General features: G+C 38.3%; 1 protein-coding gene across 1 annotated transcript in view; it reads left to right on the forward strand.

Moving 5' to 3' along the window:
* Positions 1 to 20,772, forward strand: part of LOC23687425 (RYamide receptor) — a 693,865-nt gene that overhangs the window by 75,148 nt on the left and 597,945 nt on the right. Inside the window, exons 2-3 of the mRNA XM_021840406.1 lie at positions 10,526 to 11,323; positions 11,387 to 11,500. Of these exons, the coding sequence (XP_021696098.1) occupies positions 10,695 to 11,323; positions 11,387 to 11,500 (743 nt within the window). The 5' untranslated portion in view covers positions 10,526 to 10,694. The remainder of the gene's footprint in view (positions 1 to 10,525; positions 11,324 to 11,386; positions 11,501 to 20,772) is intronic.

A 20,772-nucleotide genomic window follows, 5' to 3' on the forward strand; every position in this document is an offset into this window, starting at 1 on the left:
AGATTACTAGAATTGTTGGTACTATTTTTTGGAGATATCCTTAGTATTTCCTGAGAATCCTAAACAAATTATTAATTAACTCAGAAGGATACTTTAAATTATCAATTTGAACCTAGAGGACCTTCAAGGAGAAATGATTAAGAAAATCTAATGTATTCTCTGGCGGAATTATTCAATAGATATTTTCAGCAATTCGATAGAGATTTGGTGAGATTACTAGAATTTTTGGTACTATTTTTTGGAGAAATCCTTAGTGTTTCCTGAGAATCTTAAACAAATTAATAATTAACACTGGAGGATACTTTAAACTATCAATTTGAACCTAGATGACCTTCTAGGAGAAATGATTAAAAAAATCTAATGCATTCTCTGGCGGAATTATTCAATAGATATTTTCAGCAATTCGATAGAGATTATTCGAGAAATTTTCTGGTAAGAAAGTCTGGGAATGATTTTTCGTGGGGATCTCAGGACGAACTCAGTGAAAACTGACAAAGGAGTTCTTGGAGAAAGCACTGAAAAGTACGAAAATAATTCATGAAGAAATTCCCGTAGGAATTTTCAGACGAATCTCTTCAAAGCACATAGTTGAATATTTGAAAAGGTCAAGGAAGAAACACAAAGGACATTCCTTGAATCTTTTTCGTAGCGAAAATTGAAATTTACATATATCACTAACGGTGAAAACTATGAAATTTGTGAAAATCGTGATTTTTGCGACTGACATTATTTCTGTAAAACAAGTATTTGCTAGGCCCCCTTCAGAAAAAAAATCTACGCTACGCCAATGGACACACCGCTGGAATCGCCCTCAGTCGACGCGGAAGTAGTTGCGCCGGGTGACTCGATGCCAGTTGACCAGGGAACCAACTTCGGTAACCACCGGGTAGTGGTTCGAACTGAGGTCCTGATGAACGACCGGCTGGGAGATGTTGCCGTTCTTATTGGTCAGAAAGACATCGATGGCTCAGTGGCTCCCGGACCGGCTCAGGTGGATGGAGGAATTCAGGCTCAGGATGGTGTATTAACCTTCCTTCAGGTCCTGTTGTAGGATGAGGCCATTTCTGTTACGCCGACTGTTCCCCCTGGTCTCGTGCCTTGCGCCAGCCAGGATGAACTGCCCCTGTCGCTGAGTCAGCTTGATGTGGTCTTGTTTTAGGGCCGCCGATGTTCCGTCATTGATGGTAGTTTGCTTCAGGCAGCTTTCCACCAGAACACCAACGGCCTCGATGGCTTGCAGCTGGAAGCTCGGCAGCAAGGTGCAATTTATCTTGTTCTGCAAGGCAATCGCAACGCCTCCTCGTTCGGAGCAGCACCGGTCAAGCTTTAGTAGTCGGAAGCCGGGGACGTCAACTTGCGTTTCCATAATTATGGCTACATCGATTCCTTCGTGAGCTAAGAAGGCGTACAGTTCCCGGGTTTTGCTCTTAAGGAGCAAGCGTTCCAGTTGAGAACTCTGGTGATTCCCCTACGGTCCATATCTCGCGAGAAATGTTTACACCGTGATGGTTACGGCGCTAATTTGTTTTTGTTTAGAGCGACATGCTCCCAGCCGCTCGAACAAGCTCATGGTGATCTCGGGGGGTAGAGGGATCCATTGTTTAACGGCCAGCCGGCTTGGGCAGCTTCGGTGTTGCCGACGTGCTGTGCTCCGCAGGTGACGCACTTCGGCTATCTCGTCCGTCGGGGCGCATGTTACGATTAGGTGTGCGCCACCGCACTTGCAGCTTCGACAGTTCATCGCCCCATGGCCGAGTGCAAGGCACTTGCCACATTGCGTAACATCTTTCTTCTCTGGCCGGTATTTCTCCCACGCGACCACCATCTGGAAGAGGTGCCGGATCTTAGCAACGTCTGTCATTGTAGCGGAGGCTTTTTCTAGATGTACCAGGTACAATTGATCTCGCCGAATGCTTCCTGGTTCCCTCCTCATAGGGAACATCTTCTGGGGCTTCAGCTTGGCCGATTTCGCTGTATGATGGTTGGCTGGCATTTGCCATTCGCTCATTTACAGGTCTCTTCTGGGGACACTCAGCTTTTAAGTGTTCTGCACTACCACACTTTTACCTAACCTTCGTTGAAAACACGTGTTTTCATACTCCGAACGTTAAGCAACGCAGAAATCTCAACTTCGTCCTTAATTTCTAGGTATAGGGTGATGTGCTAGTATCCATCGTATTAAGCATTGATCGTGAGAACTGCAATTTTCCCAGTATTGCAGTGAATGATGCTGATACAAACCGATGCCAAACAATTCTTTCTCAAAACGGCTTTAGCATTGTACAATAACATTTTGATAAATCTTGATCTCTTTTTGGAAATAATGCAAAGAAAATGCATCTTACCGTATTCTCAATCCGTCGTATCGTTTTCAACTCCGTCGCAATCAGTTTCCAGATTCGTCTCACAACCTACGGCTCACTGTGTGTATTGAATGGTTAAAACACAACATATCAACGCTATAATAAAATGTTTTACTAGAATATATAGATCTACGGGCATCTCCCTCCATTCCTTCAGTATGATGGAATATACTAATTTCCTTTAAAATTAATTGTTCGTCATCAAAATTCAGCCCAAACATATGAACACAATTGCTTTTGACCGTACAATTATGGCATTTGCTCACAGTACAGCGAAAACAACACAATCAAAGGAATCGTATTTATACGTCGAGCGTCGCGCACACATTGATGCGCACAAGCTTTTTTTCTCAGTACGACGGATTAAACTTTGTTTACATTCTCAATTATACGCGGCGGTTAAGGAAATTTCGTAAAATTTGGTGATTTATTGAAGATTTACGGCGTGTGATTGGAATTAAATCCTTCAGTGAAGAAGTACGAAGGTTATCCATAGTGAAAATAAGTGCCCGGCGATGTAAGTCACCCACGGGGGCGGGTAGAAACTTGTGTTGGAAAGTGGTGTGACTGATGACGATCGCTAAGCATTTCTCTCAAATCGTGTTCGTCCATGCGATTTCGGTGAAAAACTGTAAAGTGGATAATTGAACTGAAGTTATTTATCGAAATACAGTAGTTTCATTGCATTTTTGGTGTACAGGTGGACGAATCATAAAAGCTTTCACAAAATTACATTTGGAAAATGAATCTATGTTGCAGGTAAGTTGGAATATGCGCCGTAGTGGAACATTTTAAGTTTGATACGACGAATAGTAGGTCTTACGACGAAGTAGAACGAAACCCTAGTATCTAGCTTCACTATTAGAGATTGTGCTGTAATGAATGAAAACAAAATGATCTCAAGCTTTTATATGCAACAAAGTTCCACGTCATGCAAACTCTCTTGGTCGATCGACTGAGCCAATCAGCGGATGGTTGTCGAAAATATACGGAAAACGAACGTATAAAAGAGCAACGCATCGTGTAGTCAGCTTCAGTTAATTGGCAGATGCTGTAGCGACGCATCGCTTGGACGGAGGAGCACAAACAAGAGTGGGATTGTGGTAGCGATCAGCCACTCCGCTCCGACGGTGAGCAAGCGGTTGGCACCGCCTTCTGCCAGCCGGAGCGTCAGCAAAAACGAGCACATCTTGGACGGAGCAGCAACAGTAGCAGAGATCAACAGTGCAGATAGCTACTCCGCTCCGACGATGAGTAAGCGGGTGGTACCGCTCTCTATTGGTCAGAGCGTCGAGGTTAATAGCAACTGATCAACTGGCGTGCAGTGAGGGTTTGAGAGTTTTCCTCTTTGCGGTCGTCAAAAAAAAGAGATCCTGAAGGAATGACAGGCACCTCGCACAGATGTCCAAATAGGATAACTGATTTCTCGAACCATTCGAATAATTTTACCGAATTTGCCGAGGACGGCCGCGATTTCCGGAGGAACTCAAAACAATCTAACATAAAGCACAACGGCGTTCGCCGGGGATAATTTCACTGCTGTACTTTGATACTTGCTGCACAGACAAACTTGCTGTAAAAATTACGGTATCCAATGGTTCTGGACTACTTCTCTAGAAGCGCAGCCCTAATCAATTAGCTCTTAGCTCAACATCAGCCATTTCTATATTTTTTCTGTTTTCACTTTTCCACTTCAAACCAGAAACCTATATATGTAATAATTTAGCTGAGTTGAAAACGTGCTCGAAATTAGCGCGGTGTGAAAGTTGAGTCCGTTCTATACCAAATCACCGTAGAAACTGATCATACTTTCTTATTTATAAAAAATATTCATAATTGATTCACATCAGTGAGTTGACAGTAACTTCTGGGCATTCATTTTAAAAGTGTAAGTTACTAATAATACAGCAAAAAACCGTTAAAAGCGTGTTTCGTTACTAACTGAATATTAGGTATGCGAAAATGTCTTGAAATACTTTTGACCAGCTAGATTATTCAAACACCCCTTAGTGCAGCGGCAGCAAACACTAAGAAAGTCAGTCGCCCGAGCTATGGTGGATCACTCGTCGATGGGGAATTATTCTGAATGTTGCACCCCAGTGTAGTCAAGCAAAATTTACTTTGGTGTGAGGAGAGAAAAAAATAACCGTCTATTGACCGGAAAATGAAAAATATATGTTCTGAATGTTATCCATTCCACTAAATTAGAAGGCCCACGCCGGGACATGGTCGCGGACGGCTGCCTCATACTGTTGAACTTTTGCGAAATGTTTATATCGCCGAAAAGCAAATAATATAATCGTAAAGTGAGATAATATTTACATCGTAAAAAAAGGCGAAGCGTATGCGCTTAACGGTCAAAAGGAAGCCAATATTCACTTTCTGTCTGCGAGAGGGGTGTATAATCTCCGTCGTTCGGTTGAAATCTGATCTGAAAGCAGACACTGGAATACAGCGAGATTTGCATTTTTTTGCTGATATGATGGTCGAGTTACAATAACAGCTCGGAGTCTGGAAGGGAAAGTTTCGCAGCACATAACGGAAGTTCTGCTCTGGAAAGCATTTTCCGGAATGGCTGGCAGACATGAGGTTTTGTGTTTTTAATATGACCCACAATATCCCAATCGAGGGGAATATAGAGAATCGTTTAGTGCAAATAATTGCTATTTTAACTCAATTTGCATGAATTAAATTTGTTCTCTGTTTTGTTCATGTGGATTCATTTGAAAAGCCATTGTCGGGCAATTATTAGCAGTGAAAACTGAACTGCTAAATCAAATGAAATGCGATATGTTGTTAACAAAATGTTAATAAAAGCTTAGTTTTGTTTTACCAAAGTAGAATGATAGTGTTGCCTAACATAGAACACCAAGATATAAGAAATGAATATAATGTTTGAAATGATATTAATAATATAGATGAAAAAATATTGTTTGAAAAAGAATTATCCTTGCTTTAGTTCAGCTTCCCGATTTCTAATCGAAAAATGTCCGCTCTTCACTTCAAAAGGTTTGCTTTCGAATTCTTTTCTTGGAAGTATATTTTTCGTTTATTACTTCGATGCTGTTTTCCTATTGTAATTAGTAAATCCAAAGCAGAAATCTAATTTAGAGCACCAAATAAGGAACTGGTTCCTAAGAAATTTGATAACCTGTGTTAATTATTTCTCTCCCCTACATCAACATGCCTTCTGTTAGAAATAACAATTCTTGTAATTATCCGCTTTTCCAATCAACAGTACTGTTTTCGCTCCCCCGAATCAAAACTGGCAGAGAATACATTTCATCATTGGCGCTTCTCCGTTGCCAATCATTGGGGATTTCGTCGACTCTTGTGGGAGGTATTAATTTACATTTACTTCTTCGGAAGCCACATCAAAAGCAGCCACCCGTACATCGAGAATCAAGAATCGAATGCGAAAGCTGTGCGCCAATTTAATTATTAATTCATTCTTGATGCCTCCGTTTATTGTCTGTAACGCGGAGATGTCTGCTGGAATTAGTGGCAAATTGATTTCAATGAAAGCGAACAATTTGTCTTCCCACGAGAGGTGAACTTTTCGCCCGTATAGACCTCCGTAGTTGAATACAAAGCGTCATGCTTTTGAATCCCATCTCTCAGTTGACGGTAGGGATTGTCCCTATTGCAATCTGGTCACATACTCTGCTGCACTTCACATAATTGGCTCATGTATCAAAATAAGCAACCGAGAAACACGCGTTAAGAGACTTTTATAATAAATTTGAGACTTGTATTGGGCAAGTTTGCGATAAATTTAGTTACACTTTTTTATATTCATGGAGGGATTATTAGAGTATGTTTAAGAAAGACACTAATTGTACTTTCAAACTTCACTTCACTTCTGAAAAAGAAAACAGAAAACAGTAAGTCGAGCAAATTCCTTTAAACTCTAATAAGTTGCTTAACTTGACAGAAAGGTCTATTTTGTCTACGACTTACAGACTTCTTCAGTGTCGAGTGCTCGACTTTTTTAAATTAGTACTAGAAAATTAAATAAATTCGTTGCAATATGAATAATAGGATGTTCATTAGAATCTCGTGAGCTGCTATTATCATTATCAGACTTCTTCAGTGTCGAGTGCTCGACTTTTTAAAATTAGTACTAGAAAATTAAATAAATTCGTTGCAATATGAATAATAGGATGTTCATTAGAATCTCGTGAGCTGCTATTATCATGGAACCATGAATTTTGCTATGAATTGGATCATATAACAAGGATCCGAGGTAGACGAACTCATCAACCACCTATCGTAACACTGCTTCCTAGGTGGGCTCTGTCGCGCTCGGTTCCGCCTATCAGCATGTACTTTGTTTTTGACGGATTCATCACCAGGCCGACTTTTGTCGCTTCACGTTTCAGGCGGGTGTACAGGTCTGCCACCGTTCTAAATGTTCTGCCGACAATATCCATGTCATCGGCGAAGCAAACAAACTGGCTAGATCTTGTGAAAATCGTACCTCGGTTATTGAACCCGGCTCTCCGCATGACATCTTCTAGCGCGATGTTGAACAGCAGGCACGAAAGTCCATCGCCCTGTCGAAGTCCTCGGCGGGATTCGAACAAACAGGGTTGTTTGCCCAAAATCTTCACGCTATTCTGCACACCGTCCATCGTTGCTCTTATAAGTAGTGTGAGCTTCCCGGGAAAGCTGTACTCGTCCATGATCCATAGCTCTTCGCGGTCGATGCTATCATAAGCCGCTTTAAAATCGATGAACAGGTAATGCGTTGGGACTTGGTATTCACGGAATTTCTGGAGGATTTGCCGTACAGTGAAGATTTGGTCGGTCGTCGAGCGGCCATTGATGAAACCAGCTTGATAACTTCCCACAAACCCATTTGCTATTGGTAATAGACGACGGAAGATAATTTGGGACAGCATTTTGTAGGCGGAATTCAGGATAGTGATAGCAATATGTATAGTTTTCACATTTCAGTTTGTCGCCCTTCTTGTAGATGGGGCATATGACCCCTTGCTTCCACTCCTCCGGCAGCTGTTCCGTTTCCCAGATTCTGACAATCAGCCGGTGCAGACAGGCGGCCAACCTCTCCGGGCCCATTTTGATGGGTTCAGCTTAGAGTTTTCAATCCCGGGAACATTTCCCGAGCATTCCCGTATTTCCCGGAATTTCTGTAGTTCCCGGGAAGCTCTATTTAAATACAGAATGGACCATGTATATTCAGTTAAAAACTATCGCACAGTTTACTTTTCATATCATACCAAACAATGTCCTCACTAGAAGAGATACGATGTGTTTGTGAGTTAAAATATTGGTGGAAACCAACCGAAAAAAGGGAAGAAAACGGGATGTATTTCACTGACATTTTAAAAGTGATTTCTACATGGCTTACTTCACTGCCTACTGGTTGGCAATATAACGTTTACCGGGACAACTAGTTGGCAATACAATATAAAGAAATTTTCGAATAATCTATTTCATGATTTGAGTAGAATTATTAAGTTTGCCAGGTTTGTACTTGTTTGTTTTTTATTTTAGTTTTGTAAAGATTTATTAAATGTTGGTAAATATTATTTGAACTTCATACGATACCTCCACATATAGTTTTGCTAAATTTTATAAACTTTTTTGTAAAAAAGCCTAGCAAAAAACGAAACAAATATTTTTGGAGGAACATTAATAAATTACTCATAAAAAGAGAGAACCAATCGTGCAAATGCAATGGGTTAAAATAAAACATACATAAAATAAAACATTATTTCAAAAAACTTCATCAAATTAGCATAACTTTTACGTTTTTAGAATTTCCCGGGATCCCGGGAATTCCCGGGAAATTATAATTTTATTTCCCGTTTCCCGGGAAGTCAACTCCCGGGAAAATTGAAAACTCTAGTTCAGCTTGAATACCATCCTTACCAGCGGCCTTGTTATTCGCTGTCGTAGTGCTGTTTCCACCTTTCAATCACCTCACGTCCGTCCGTCAATATACTTCCGTCCTTATCCCTACACATTTCGGCCCGCGGCATGAAGCCTTTTCGGGATGCGTTAAGCTTCTCGTAGAACTTTCGCGTTTCTTGTGAATGATGCAGCTGTTCCATTTCTTCACATTCCGCTTTTTACAGGCGGCGCTTTTGTCCCGGAATAGGCGGGCTTGCGGCGTCTGAATACTAACTGTAGACACTGACTGTATCTAGTGTTGAATATATTTTAAATCTTTGGTAAAAAATGAACCAGATTTCAAGTTTTCAGAATTATTGGAAATAATTTTCGATCAGTCCTTGAATGCCGTCAAAAAAATACGTAACGCTCTAGGGGGACGGGAAGATGAGTAGACTCAAGATTTTATTTTCATACAAAAAGCGTAACGGAGATGGAGTGTACCTTGGAAAATTTAACGAAAGGATGAGGTGTCATTGCACAGAGCAAAATATTCATGATCATCGAATGTAAGCAAAATTTACTTCTCGAATCCTGAAAGTACAAACCCATACTAAAGAAACCCCATTTGAGTTTTGAAAGAATAGTTCAAAAATTTGAGTTACGCCCTTTTAAATTTTCAGCTTGATTTTTACCTAATACGGCTATATCTCTTATATTATTGAGAATTTCTCAATGAAAGCTTCTGGCGATATGTTCTTTGCACAAAAAACTTTTATTAATGTGTCGTGGTGGCAGTGTTTTCGTACAAAAATATCGTAAAAAATGTCATTCTAAAATTTTTGGTCATAATTCATAATCCGTTTAAATATTGGCATGACCGTTTTTCACTAAAGAAATATCTTAATCAATACAAGCAAATTAGCTGCATGTCAAAGCAACATTTCAGATTTATAAATATTTGGCAACGTTTATTCATTACGCAACGGTAATTTGTGAATTTTGATCAAAATATGTGAAAAACTGCCATTTTTTTGCATTTTTATTCCACAATTCTACGAAAAAAAAACAACAATTAGATCTCTGATCATCCCAACAGAAATTAATCTTTTTTCCTGATATCAATTTTTATTTATGTTTCTGTAGAGGCTCTGTTATAGGTATACTCCCAGCAATAGCTCAAAGGCTCAAAACAATCTCAACAGTTTCCTCTAGAAATTCCGTTGAAAATGCTTTCCAAGTCAAACAACCAAATGTCTTCAGAATGATCCAATATAATTCAAAACTAAAATTGTAATGCAAATTCTGGATAAGTCAGGAGAATTGCTGTCATTTTTTAAGACAAATCAATTGAAAATTATTATTTAAATTTTGATGAAGTTTGCAGAAGAATCCTGGAGTGGAATCCTAAAGAAGATTCTGAAAACATTTCCCAAAAAATGTTTTCTTAAGGAAAGCTAGTAGCATTAGAACTTTTTATGTATTTCTGAAGAAATTAATGGAGGAATCACTGAGGGAATTGATAGATCAATCTCTTGAGATTGGGGAATGTCAAAGAAATCACCGCAGATTTTGTGAGAAATTTAAGGATGTTTTGTAAGAGCCATTTTTGATTAAAAGTCTAGGTGAACCTTTGGAGAAATTTCAGCGAAAACCCCGAAGGAAATACTAGAAGTATAACATATATTCTAATGTTAGCAATAACATTATGTTTAACAGATCCCTAAAAGGTTTTATGATAGAATCAGCGTGAAGAAGTGATTTTGCATAAAATCTCAAGCGTGAGTTATTCGAAACAGATCTCAAATGAGTTGGCGATCTGTGGGAGTATTCAATAATTGAGATTTGAGTGTGAGTCTACCAACTCTGATCTAGTGTTGATTTAGCCTTTGGTCTAAACGAAAATAACCGTCATCGTTTCAATGGGTTTGTAAATTAGTTTTTTTTTTTTCGTTTTTAATTGAAGCAATTGAGCATCATTGCACTTCACTTTCTATATGGAATGCTGAGAAATAATTTTCACATTGACATGTTTTTTTCTTTTTAATCCTATCAACAAAAAAAACTGGTTTTTGTTTTATGATGATTGCGAATTCAAAGATAGGACAAATTCGTTGGGTACGTTTTATATATAGTTTCTGAACGAACTTTACATTTTGAAAGTGTTGTCTAAAACTAAACGTTAAAATAAACTATTTGGTGTCAAAAAGCCTACATAGACTAAAAGTAGATAGGACAATTATGCCCAAAACGGCAGCCACTGCGTGTAGTAACGTTCCTTGTTTTCTCGATTCTCATTTCAGGTGCATTTCCGCAGCATTGAACAAACGATGACGTGCAGTCATCCTTCCTGGTAATCCGTTTGATGGCAACCGAAGAACCGTATCTCCTGTGACGCAAACTAACTACGACAAACTATTCCCTCACATAGTTAGAGTCATAGATCCCAATCTGCCACGTTCTGCCACCACCATGAGCGGCGCGCCCTTTACGGTCCAGTATTCGGACTATTTCAACAAATCCTGGCGGAACGAGTCGGGACTGGTGTTGTCTGCAAATGGAAGTTCACCGCCTTCGCTCGCTCCGGGCTACTTGTACAACGAGACATATGAAATCTATGCACCCAGCTATCCGTACGTGTCTTCGACGGAGGAACAGAACTACATCGACCATCTTACGGAGTGGATGAAGAATGGGTCGAATCACACCTACTACGGAGAATGCTCCAACACCGGCTATCTGCCGAGTTTGTACTTTGAAATCACCAGCTACTTCCTGTACGTGCTGATTTTCGTGACGGCCGTGATCGGAAACTCGATAGTGCTGTTCATTGTGCAGTCGAATCCACGGATGCGTACCGTCACGAATTACTTCATCACCAATTTGGCCGTCGGAGACCTGATGATGACGTTGTTCTGCGTGCCGTTTACGTTCATATCGATGTTTGTGCTGCAGTATTGGCCCTTTGGGCTGGGGATGTGCCGTCTGGTGAATTACACCCAAGCCGTATCGGTGCTGGTTAGTGCTTATACGCTGGTGGCGATCAGTGGGGATCGGTATATAGCTATTATGTGGCCACTGAAGCCGAGGATAACGAAGACGTAAGTAGCTATTGGTTTAAGGAGTTTTTAACGATTCGAATCTGAATTCTTTATTTTTCACAGCTGCTCCAAGGTGCTGATAGGAGTTGTGTGGGTCATAGCGCTCATTACGGCAGCTCCAATTGCTATCTTCTCAACGCTTGACATGCCGTCAAAGTGGCATGCCGTATGTGATCTGTAAGTATACTCATGGGAATATTGTAAATTAGCGCATTGAATCCTCTTTTTATGTAACCTCTTTTGGGATAATTAGTTCAAAGTATGAACTACACATCTTGAACTTCATATTACACTCTAAGCTCTATTACCTGAATCCGGTGAAACTGTTATCTTAATAGCTTCGAATTCGGTAAATTTTTATGGCTTCTTGTGATTTTTTTTTCCGAATCCTGTGAAATACCAAAAATGTTTTAAATTTCAATTTCAATTTGAAATGGTTAGAGCGTTTCGTGCGAAATGTTTTGTGAACCCTTGTACATTGTCATACTTATGTCTATCATTCTTCGTGTGGTTGTGTCCGTGCTGTGCAAATATGTGATGCAATATAAACATAATAAAAATATTTAATATATAATAATAGTACGGATTTATTATTATTGTATTATTTGTTATAACTAAGTAACAAATATATTACAGCTTTACAGCATAAGCAAAACGATATGAAGTTGTGATTTATTGCCTTATTAAAAGGTCGGTGCCCAACGCTGGTGATTTTGATAACTTATAAGAATAGCTTTTCATCTGAACGATTTACTTGTGAACTAAAATTCAAAGCGATGACATGTAGTTTTGCCGAAACTAATTTGAGTGTAGTAGTCCATATACAGTATGGCCCATAAAAAAATGCGAAAATTGTTTGAACGTGAATATAACATCCACAGGCGTTATTTTCATTGTTTTTGATAGTGAATGTAATTTCTAATTATTGTAGTATATTCTGACACAACTTCGCTATCCAGGACATTTTTTGTCATATTTTCTTACTGTCCTAAATAATGTAATAAAGCAAATAAGTTCAAAGGTTTCGTCCGCCCAAAGCTAGAAATAGAATCTGATTGTCGTATACTCTGGTGATAAACTTTCCACCTTCAAAAATCACACTTTTCTGTTGAAAATTTCAGTTTGTTTGGTATCAGAGGATGGAGAAGTTCTTAGAGAACGTGTATTTCATGATCTCAATAAAATATTTTGCCAGGGTCATAGTTGTCCTCACATTTGCGCCTTATAGGTTTGATATGCCTTTATTGTTTGTAAAAGTTCAATAAAAAATAAATACGGAGGCCTATTACAGATTTTTGAGGATGAAATTTGTTCCTTCGGTTAGAGACAACTTATATCAATACTAGCTCATAGGTTTTGAGCAAAACGGAGCCGCTTATCACGCTTATATGAAGGTTCAATCAAAGCTCTCCAAAATGAGCCGTTTTTCGAAAATATGTTTAAATCTCCAATTACCCAGGTATGAACCAATTCTATCATTTGATATGGGCGAATGCTGGAGACAAGGCTTGTGAAGAATCTCACGCCATCGTTGATGATTTAGAAGCTTCCATTACACAGATATTGAACTCGACGTCCGCATGATAAAATTTGAAGGTATGCTTCCAATTCCTCTCTGGTAAGGTGAAAGTAACAGATAAAAATCATGTCCAAAGCGAAAAACTGAGTCTAAATAGATTAAACAATACAAGTAATGAATAATATTTATATTTCAAAAACATTTTCTATGTAAAAACTACCATAAAACATGATATGACGATTTTCGCATTTTTTATGGGCCATACTGTAACACGTTTAGGTATGAACCTTAATGCGTTTTTTTTGTTCAATTATAAACTCTATTATTGTGCAATCAAATTTATGTTGAATGTTATAATGTAAAAAGTATTTCCGTTGATTTTCATTAGAAGAGATTTTGAGTGTATTCAAAAATTACAATTTTAGCCCAAAAAATATTTGCAAAATTTCTTAATGTGAATTTATGTCACAAAAATACATGTCATTGCTTTGAAGAACAAGGTATACTCCCCTGCCTTGTTCCTGAAAGCAGTCAGGATGAAATTATTAAACAGAAACATGAATGTTGCTAGTATCCAATCTACGAAGTATACCGTAACTACGTTAACGCTAACGCTAACGCAAAAAATGCATGTCATTGCTTTGAATTTTGATTCACAGACAAATAGGTTAAACAAGTAAGATTTCTTGTAATTTTTAAATTGAAAGTAATCTTAAGTGTATCAAGTTTTACTAAAACATGTTCAGAGAAAAACCAGTTAACCTTTCGGTTGTCGCGCGAATTTTTGTAACGCGAGTAGTCGCGCGTTGTACTTTGTACAAGACCCTTGGTTTTTCATGTTCAACATGAAATACCTCACGATCTAGATTAAATATAGAAAAACCATCTTCGAAAAAGTTGTTTAGGAGATCCAGGGCTAACATGCGGTGATTATTTAGTTTCGGAATTTCACCACCAGGAAGCGCTAGTGTGCATGAAAGTTTTGTTTTGCAAATATCTGTGGAACCTGATCACTTAGAGAGATGACGTCTTTGGCAAAGTTGTTCACTACATAAAGAGCTATCATTATTTAAGCCAAGCAATTCGAAACTTTGCCACCAGGTAACTTTAGTGCGCATAAAATTGTTTTGTGGATATCACAGGAACCTGACCACTTAGAAAGATGGCGTTTTCGGCAAAGTTGTTCTGTAGCTAAGGACTATCATTGTTAGAGGCAGTTGATTCAAAATTTTACCACCAGGCAGCGCTTGTGAACATAATTATTTTATTGTGTTTTTTTTCAGATCCAGAGCCTGGCCACTTAAAAGATGGCGTCTTTGGAAAAGTTGTTTAATAATCCAAGGGCTATCATTATTCAAGCCAGAAGATTCGAGATCTTTCCACCAGGCGGCGCTAGTGTGCATAAAACTTTTGTTTGTTATCCTGACCACTTATATAAATGGCATTTCCGGTGAAATTCTTTAATAATCCAAGGGCAATCATTGATGGAGCTAGTTGATTATAATTTTTTCCACCAGGTGACGTCACTGAGTATGAAACGTTTGTTTTGCAAATATCGAGGTAGTCCGAGCTACTGAATAACTTTGCCGAAGACGTCAGCTTTCTAAATGGTCAGGATCCTGAAATATCCACAAAAGAAAAGTTTCATGCCCACTAGGCAAAATCTCGAATCCCTTGTCTACAAAAATGATAGTCCTTGAGGTACTGAACAATTTTGCCGAAGACGCCATCTTTCTAAGTGATCAGGCTCCTGAGATATCTGTAAAACAAAAGTTTCATGCTCACTAGCGCCGCCTGGTGGCAACATTTTGAATCAACTTACTCTAACAATGATAGCTTTTGAGTTACTGAACAACTTTGTCGAAAACGCCTGCTGAACAACTTTACTGAAGACCCCATGTTTCGAAATTATTTGGATTTTGAGATATATCGATTTAAAATTTTAGTCTAATCGAACCGTATATAGTGCGTTCATTATTATGCGACTTCTATGTACAATTGTTGATTTTACCGCATTATAAAGGGCCTACTGTAAACAAAAACTGTTGAGTTGAATTTTCGACATGATGTTGATGTTGAGCACCTACGATACATGGTTACTCCTTACGTTAATGGATGATCCCATTTGTTTTATTTTTGATGGGACTGTCGACAGCGTCATATTTTGGACATTATCTTCCACCTCTCAAACTTGATAGCATTGCACAAATTATATACAAATGGAAAAACAACTGACAACTAATCTTTCGTTTTGTATGAGAGATTGCATGGTACTGTTCTAGATTGGCAATTAGTGAATCCCTGTCAAAGTTGGTAATAATAACTTTAGAAGCAAGATCACCACAGCTTGAGATTGAGCTTGAGCTTGATTGGCCGCCCGTGGATGCTACTCCAGTATCGCCAGATCAGCTGCACTTACACAAGGAACCAACCGAATGACTGCTTGGGACTAACAGGCATCCTCAGTGTATAAGTGCTGATGATCTTCTATTTTTAGGCGACAATGGTGCCTGCCACGTCAGAATGCAGACCAATGTGCGGAAGGGGGAGGAATTGATGATGCATTTTACTGGCTCCCACGTAGACCGTATATACCACTGCATCTACGCCAGTTCATGCGGGAGTGTATGGATTGGGGGAAAGGCATTGCAGAGAGGTTTGCTTTTGTGGATAGCAGACTGCCTATGTGTCAGGCGTAAGGAAAGGCATGCGCGTAGAAGAATGGAAGCGTTAGGGAAACGGTTTCTTATCCGTCTATGGTTCTAGCGTTTGGTATGAACGAATAGTTTGAGTGTGATAGATTTAGAATGGAAGATAGAAGCAAGTGAGCGATATACAACTACAAATTACGAGGGAAGGGGCGGGCCTGGGATTGAACCCATGACCTTCTGCTTATGAAGCAGAAGCGGTAGCCATCAGACCACCAGCCCCGTCTTTTAAAAGCAAGATCACCACAATGATTTTACTGATAAGATTTCGACAATTCAAAGCACAGGAAAACCGTCAATATCTATTTCAGTTTGCAAAACTCGCAACATAACTCTAAATTTAATCGCAAAACCGGGTGTGACCAAATATGCAAAAAATGTACCTAGGCAAAAAGCTCTCAGTTGATAACTGCGGAAGTTTTTATAAGAACACTAACCTGAGAAGAAGGCTCTTTCTCAGTTGGAATGTAATTGAAGAAGAAGAAGAAGAAGAAGAAGAAGAAGAAGAAGGATGAGGATGAATTGCAGTAAAAGTAGTTTTTTCTTGTATAAAAATAATGATCTGCTCGGCCCATTTCTTTGTCGTTATTTTTACAAATATGACACACCTCATGACGCAAAGGACACTTATGTGGTTTTTGTTTTAATTTCTCATATTAAATTTATTGAAATCTGTTGGCGCGTTAACCGTGGCCAACTCCGGTCGGGTCGGGTGGACTGTATTTTACGGATGAAAGGAACAACACCACTTATTCTGCTAGTCCACAGTACACTATATTGCACTACACTACACTACTGTTCACTGTACTTTCACTTTAGATCACTTTCGGTCGATAGTATACTCGCGGTGGTTGAAACATGACTGACTCCTAGTGCGGAGCGGTGCGGTATTTATATCAATTCATTTGTGTTCTAGAGGCTTCGACGGTACTCATTCTCGAAGCTTCTGGAACAGCACTCACTGACGGAACCCACTGGAACTCTCGTTGGGGATACTTCACTCATAGGGAACTCACGGCACTTGAGTTCCTGTTGGTAACTCACATGGTACTCACGCTCACTGTTGATAATCGTGCACTCAGTGGCGTAGTCAGGGTGGGTCGAGAAGGGGCTACATTCGGATACACCTTGAGTCGCACATGTTTATGGCTCGTTCCGTACGGAACAAAATCCTAACCAAGAAAACTAAAACTAATTATGATTTATTTCAAAATCTGCAATCAATTTCCATTACGTATCTATAAGAATAAACAATCTAAGTACACCTCACAGCTCCTAACATCAATTCTGTGCATTTATATGATGAAAATGTGTACTATCCTGACAAAACTGCAATTTTATTTTCAATTTGGAAAATTTTTTGTCTAAGAAAATTATTCCGTTTTTGTCAACTGAAAATTGCCGATTGTGTTGATAAAAACGGAACATAGTTTAAATACCAAATATTCAGTTCGTGGATTTGTCCTCTTAAAATTTTGAGGAGTGACTTCAGCTCATCATATAATCAACGTAATGATTGTTGATATAGATCTTAAATGCTTGTGTCATAGAAACGTACAGATGCCATCAATCTTTTAGGTGTGTTTTGCTCATTTGTGTTATTTTTCCTCGAATGTCATTTTTGGCACTCATATTGCCGTGAACTGCATGTCAGTCCCATCTGCATTTGTTTCAAAATTGAGTTGAGTTCAGTTTTCAACATATCTTCCAATGCTATTTCAGGTGCACTAGGTAGATAATATGATTTGTTTGGTAAAATTAGGAAAAACAAGCAATTCAAATTGTCCAATAATGAAAAGTAACCGCAAATAAGTCCCACTACGGACTACCGCACCGTATAATAAAAAAAAATGAACCGTGTTTTGATCATCTTTATATTTTCCTCGGAAAGATACCGTAGCGATAAGCAAATGCATCAAGATTTGAATTTTTTGAATATTCGTATGGAAAACCCATTTTGGAAACATCACAGCCCATGGTCATCTCATATGCACCCTTATTTATTTGATTGGCGGTTCTTTAGAGTTGTCCTCGGCGTTTTTGGCAACATGTGTTTAATCGAGAATGACCAAATACCTGCTTCTTTTGATTTTTTATTGTTTCTTATAGTGTCACTGAGGAGTATTCCTGTACCCTTGTGACCTGCATCACTTTCCGGGAAAACGAGTCATTCATGAAACGGTATTCGGGAAAAAGTAGCACAATCGTTCTGCACGCTCTAAAAATAGGATAGGTGTATTAGTTATGGACATAGTGGTTCCCTATTTCGCCATACGTGATAACTTTAATGTCTTGAAATTTTGAAAATTTGTGTGTGTTGTAGTAGTTAGATTTAAGTTATCAAAATTTTACATATAGTGAAATAGGGCACCACTATGGCCATAACTGGTACACTTTCCCTATATATAAATGGGGGTGGGCCATTTTACATAAATACGTTTCGCATAAGAACGTTTGGCATAAAGGACATTTGGCATAACGAGAATTATATGCCTTCATTGAAATGCTACCTGTACCTATAAACTGTTTTATGCGAAACGTTTATTATGCCAGACGTCCTTATGCGAAACGTCCTTATGCGAAATGTCTTTATGCGAAATGGGTCACCCCCCTTTCCCTATATATAAATATACATGGATACCAGCTTTTTACGCTAGCTATAAAACGACGAGGGGTGATTTGATTTTGATATTTCTTGCCTACAGTTTTTAAAGTTGACTCTTAGTAGGCTGGAATATAAGATTGTTGATTTGATCATTTCAAATTTTCACTATCCTTTTTCTTTTAGCAAATTTTGTTGGAATAATTATTCCTGAAAATTAATAATCAACTTTACTTCTCTCAGGAACCAGAGGATACAGACGACAATACAAAAATGATACGAATTGAAACATTTCCTCGTTTTATGAACATAAATTACCATCACGTCACGACGGTCACGCACTTGGCAATCTAAGGGATCATGCACAAATTATGTCATGCTCCTAGTGGAGGAGCAAGCCAAGCGTAACAAGCTTTACCAAATTTGTGGAGGTGGTCGAAAAACTTGAAATTTAGTGTGCCATAATTTGTTCACCATCTCATCCCTGAAAAATTTTCCGGACGTATTAATTTAATTTTTTCAAATTCTAATAGTCGTGTTTACTGGTAGATCTGTCCGGAAAACAGGGGTTTTTCTTGGAATCTATGGTGGTGCCTGTTGATTTGGGTTGAATTTCGATTCGATTAGTTTGAACTGCGTATGTTTCGAACTTTTCCATGGCAGGATGTAAATATACGGAAGTACAGATATATTATATCATATGTCTTAGTAATAATGTCTTTACATACTGAAATATCAGCATTAAAAAATATTTATTGACAATGATGTTTAAACTCATTTTACCAATAATATTGTTAAAGGAAGATTCGTCTCACAATAGAAGTCACCGAACTTAAAGCTGTTGGATCCCTAAATAAGTCAGCTTCTTGCTCGGTACAAGGCCACGCAACTTTTACGTAATTGATCAGTAAAGCCTGTCCACGTTAAATTTCGGACACCCAAATAATGGCAGCAAAAAAAAGTTACTCATAATTCAACAAAAACAATTGTTTATTTCAGAATAAAAGAGTTATATCTACAAAATAAACAGTTGACAAGGATGTTAATCCTTCTTTCTGTAAAATTCTCGAACTTTCTGTGGTACACCCGCCATCCGTGTCCGAAATTTATCGTGGACAGGCTTTATTATAGCCATACATAGCCATAAATTTCCTGTTGGTTGCATATTGTCTATCAACCTAAAATAGCTGAACAATTAGAATGAAAGACTTTTAGAGGAAATCGATTTTCATTTCCAAAAACGCATCAAACTTGACTTTTCTATATAACTAATTTTCAATACCGTAATGCTTGCTTTGATCAAACTATAAAAATTAATGTGTGTGCAAGAAATGTCAAATGGGGGTGAATTAAAAATTTATAGCATGCTAGCGTAAAAAGCTGGATTTCGTTGTCCTTTATTTGAATTACGACAACAAAACAAAACACTTTCAAAGCAAGTACATTAGACTGATGCAAAGTTTGAAGTCTTGGCTACCCTATGCGTCAACTATGTCAATCATGGTTGATATTATCGTTGCAAAGTATGAACAGATTTAAAAGAAATATGGCTGTGCACACGCTATTTAACGCCAAATTTATATGGAAATGACAAACCTTTTGTATTCAGCCTGCTAACTCTTCGTTATATTTTTCTATGAAAAAGTAAACGAACTCTTGCCAGCTAAAATTTTGTCGAAGACCATATTTCGGTAGGACGTCAAAATAAATTGCCATTCATAATTATTAAGTGAGTTTGCATTCAGCATGCTTCAACACCTGTTCGGCAGGCAACAATACAGCTCCTAGAGGTATTAAGGCTAAGTAGCCCGTCATTCGTTTTGGCAACAATGATGACTTTTCAGTTTGCAATTTCAAAGTTATAAAGCTCAGTCTTGATAGTTTATATTGACTTGAAAAAAGTATCACTGTACGCGCTAACATGCATAAAGTATGCTGATACTTTTACGGCTATGTCAGTGCAAAACCAAATGATTTTCTTTGATTCGAAATCGTGAGATGAATTAGCACAATCATCAACGACGCGTACAAATTGCAATGACGGCCTACTTCGCCTTAATAAATCAAAGTAATCCCGACTACTATGTTCTACTGCAGAAAAGCAGTGTTGCTCCAAAAGTAATTGAATTATTATCTCAGGATGGTTTCGAATTTGAAATCAATAATGAGTATTCAACGATTATCTTGGTCTTCGGCAAAGTTGTAGCCGATAAAATTTCACATGACTGAAGACAAAGGGTTGGCCTTTCCCATAGTAATTTGCATGTAAACTTTGAATGACGTGTCCACAGTCAAATTTCATTCAAATCACTTCAACTATTGGGAGAAAGATGACATCGTTGAGGCATAGATGAGCCAAAACTTCAAAATTTGCACCAGTCTAATATACAGGGTGTCCATATCCGTAAAATTATTTGTACAAATTTTAAAGGCATGCCTTTATGCAACAATGGTAAAAAAGGTGTAATCTGCATTGTTAAATTTCTTGAAATATGTTTATTACGATTTTATCGTAAAATAGACTTATATGTCAAGCCTTGTTTAATAACACAAATATAGGAAAAAAAAATACGAAAAGTTGTTTTCAATACATTTTTTTTTTCAACTCATTTCTTGTAGT

Source organism: Aedes aegypti, chromosome 1 (assembly GCF_002204515.2).
Source record: "Aedes aegypti strain LVP_AGWG chromosome 1, AaegL5.0 Primary Assembly, whole genome shotgun sequence".
NCBI classification, from domain to species: domain Eukaryota; kingdom Metazoa; phylum Arthropoda; class Insecta; order Diptera; family Culicidae; genus Aedes; species Aedes aegypti.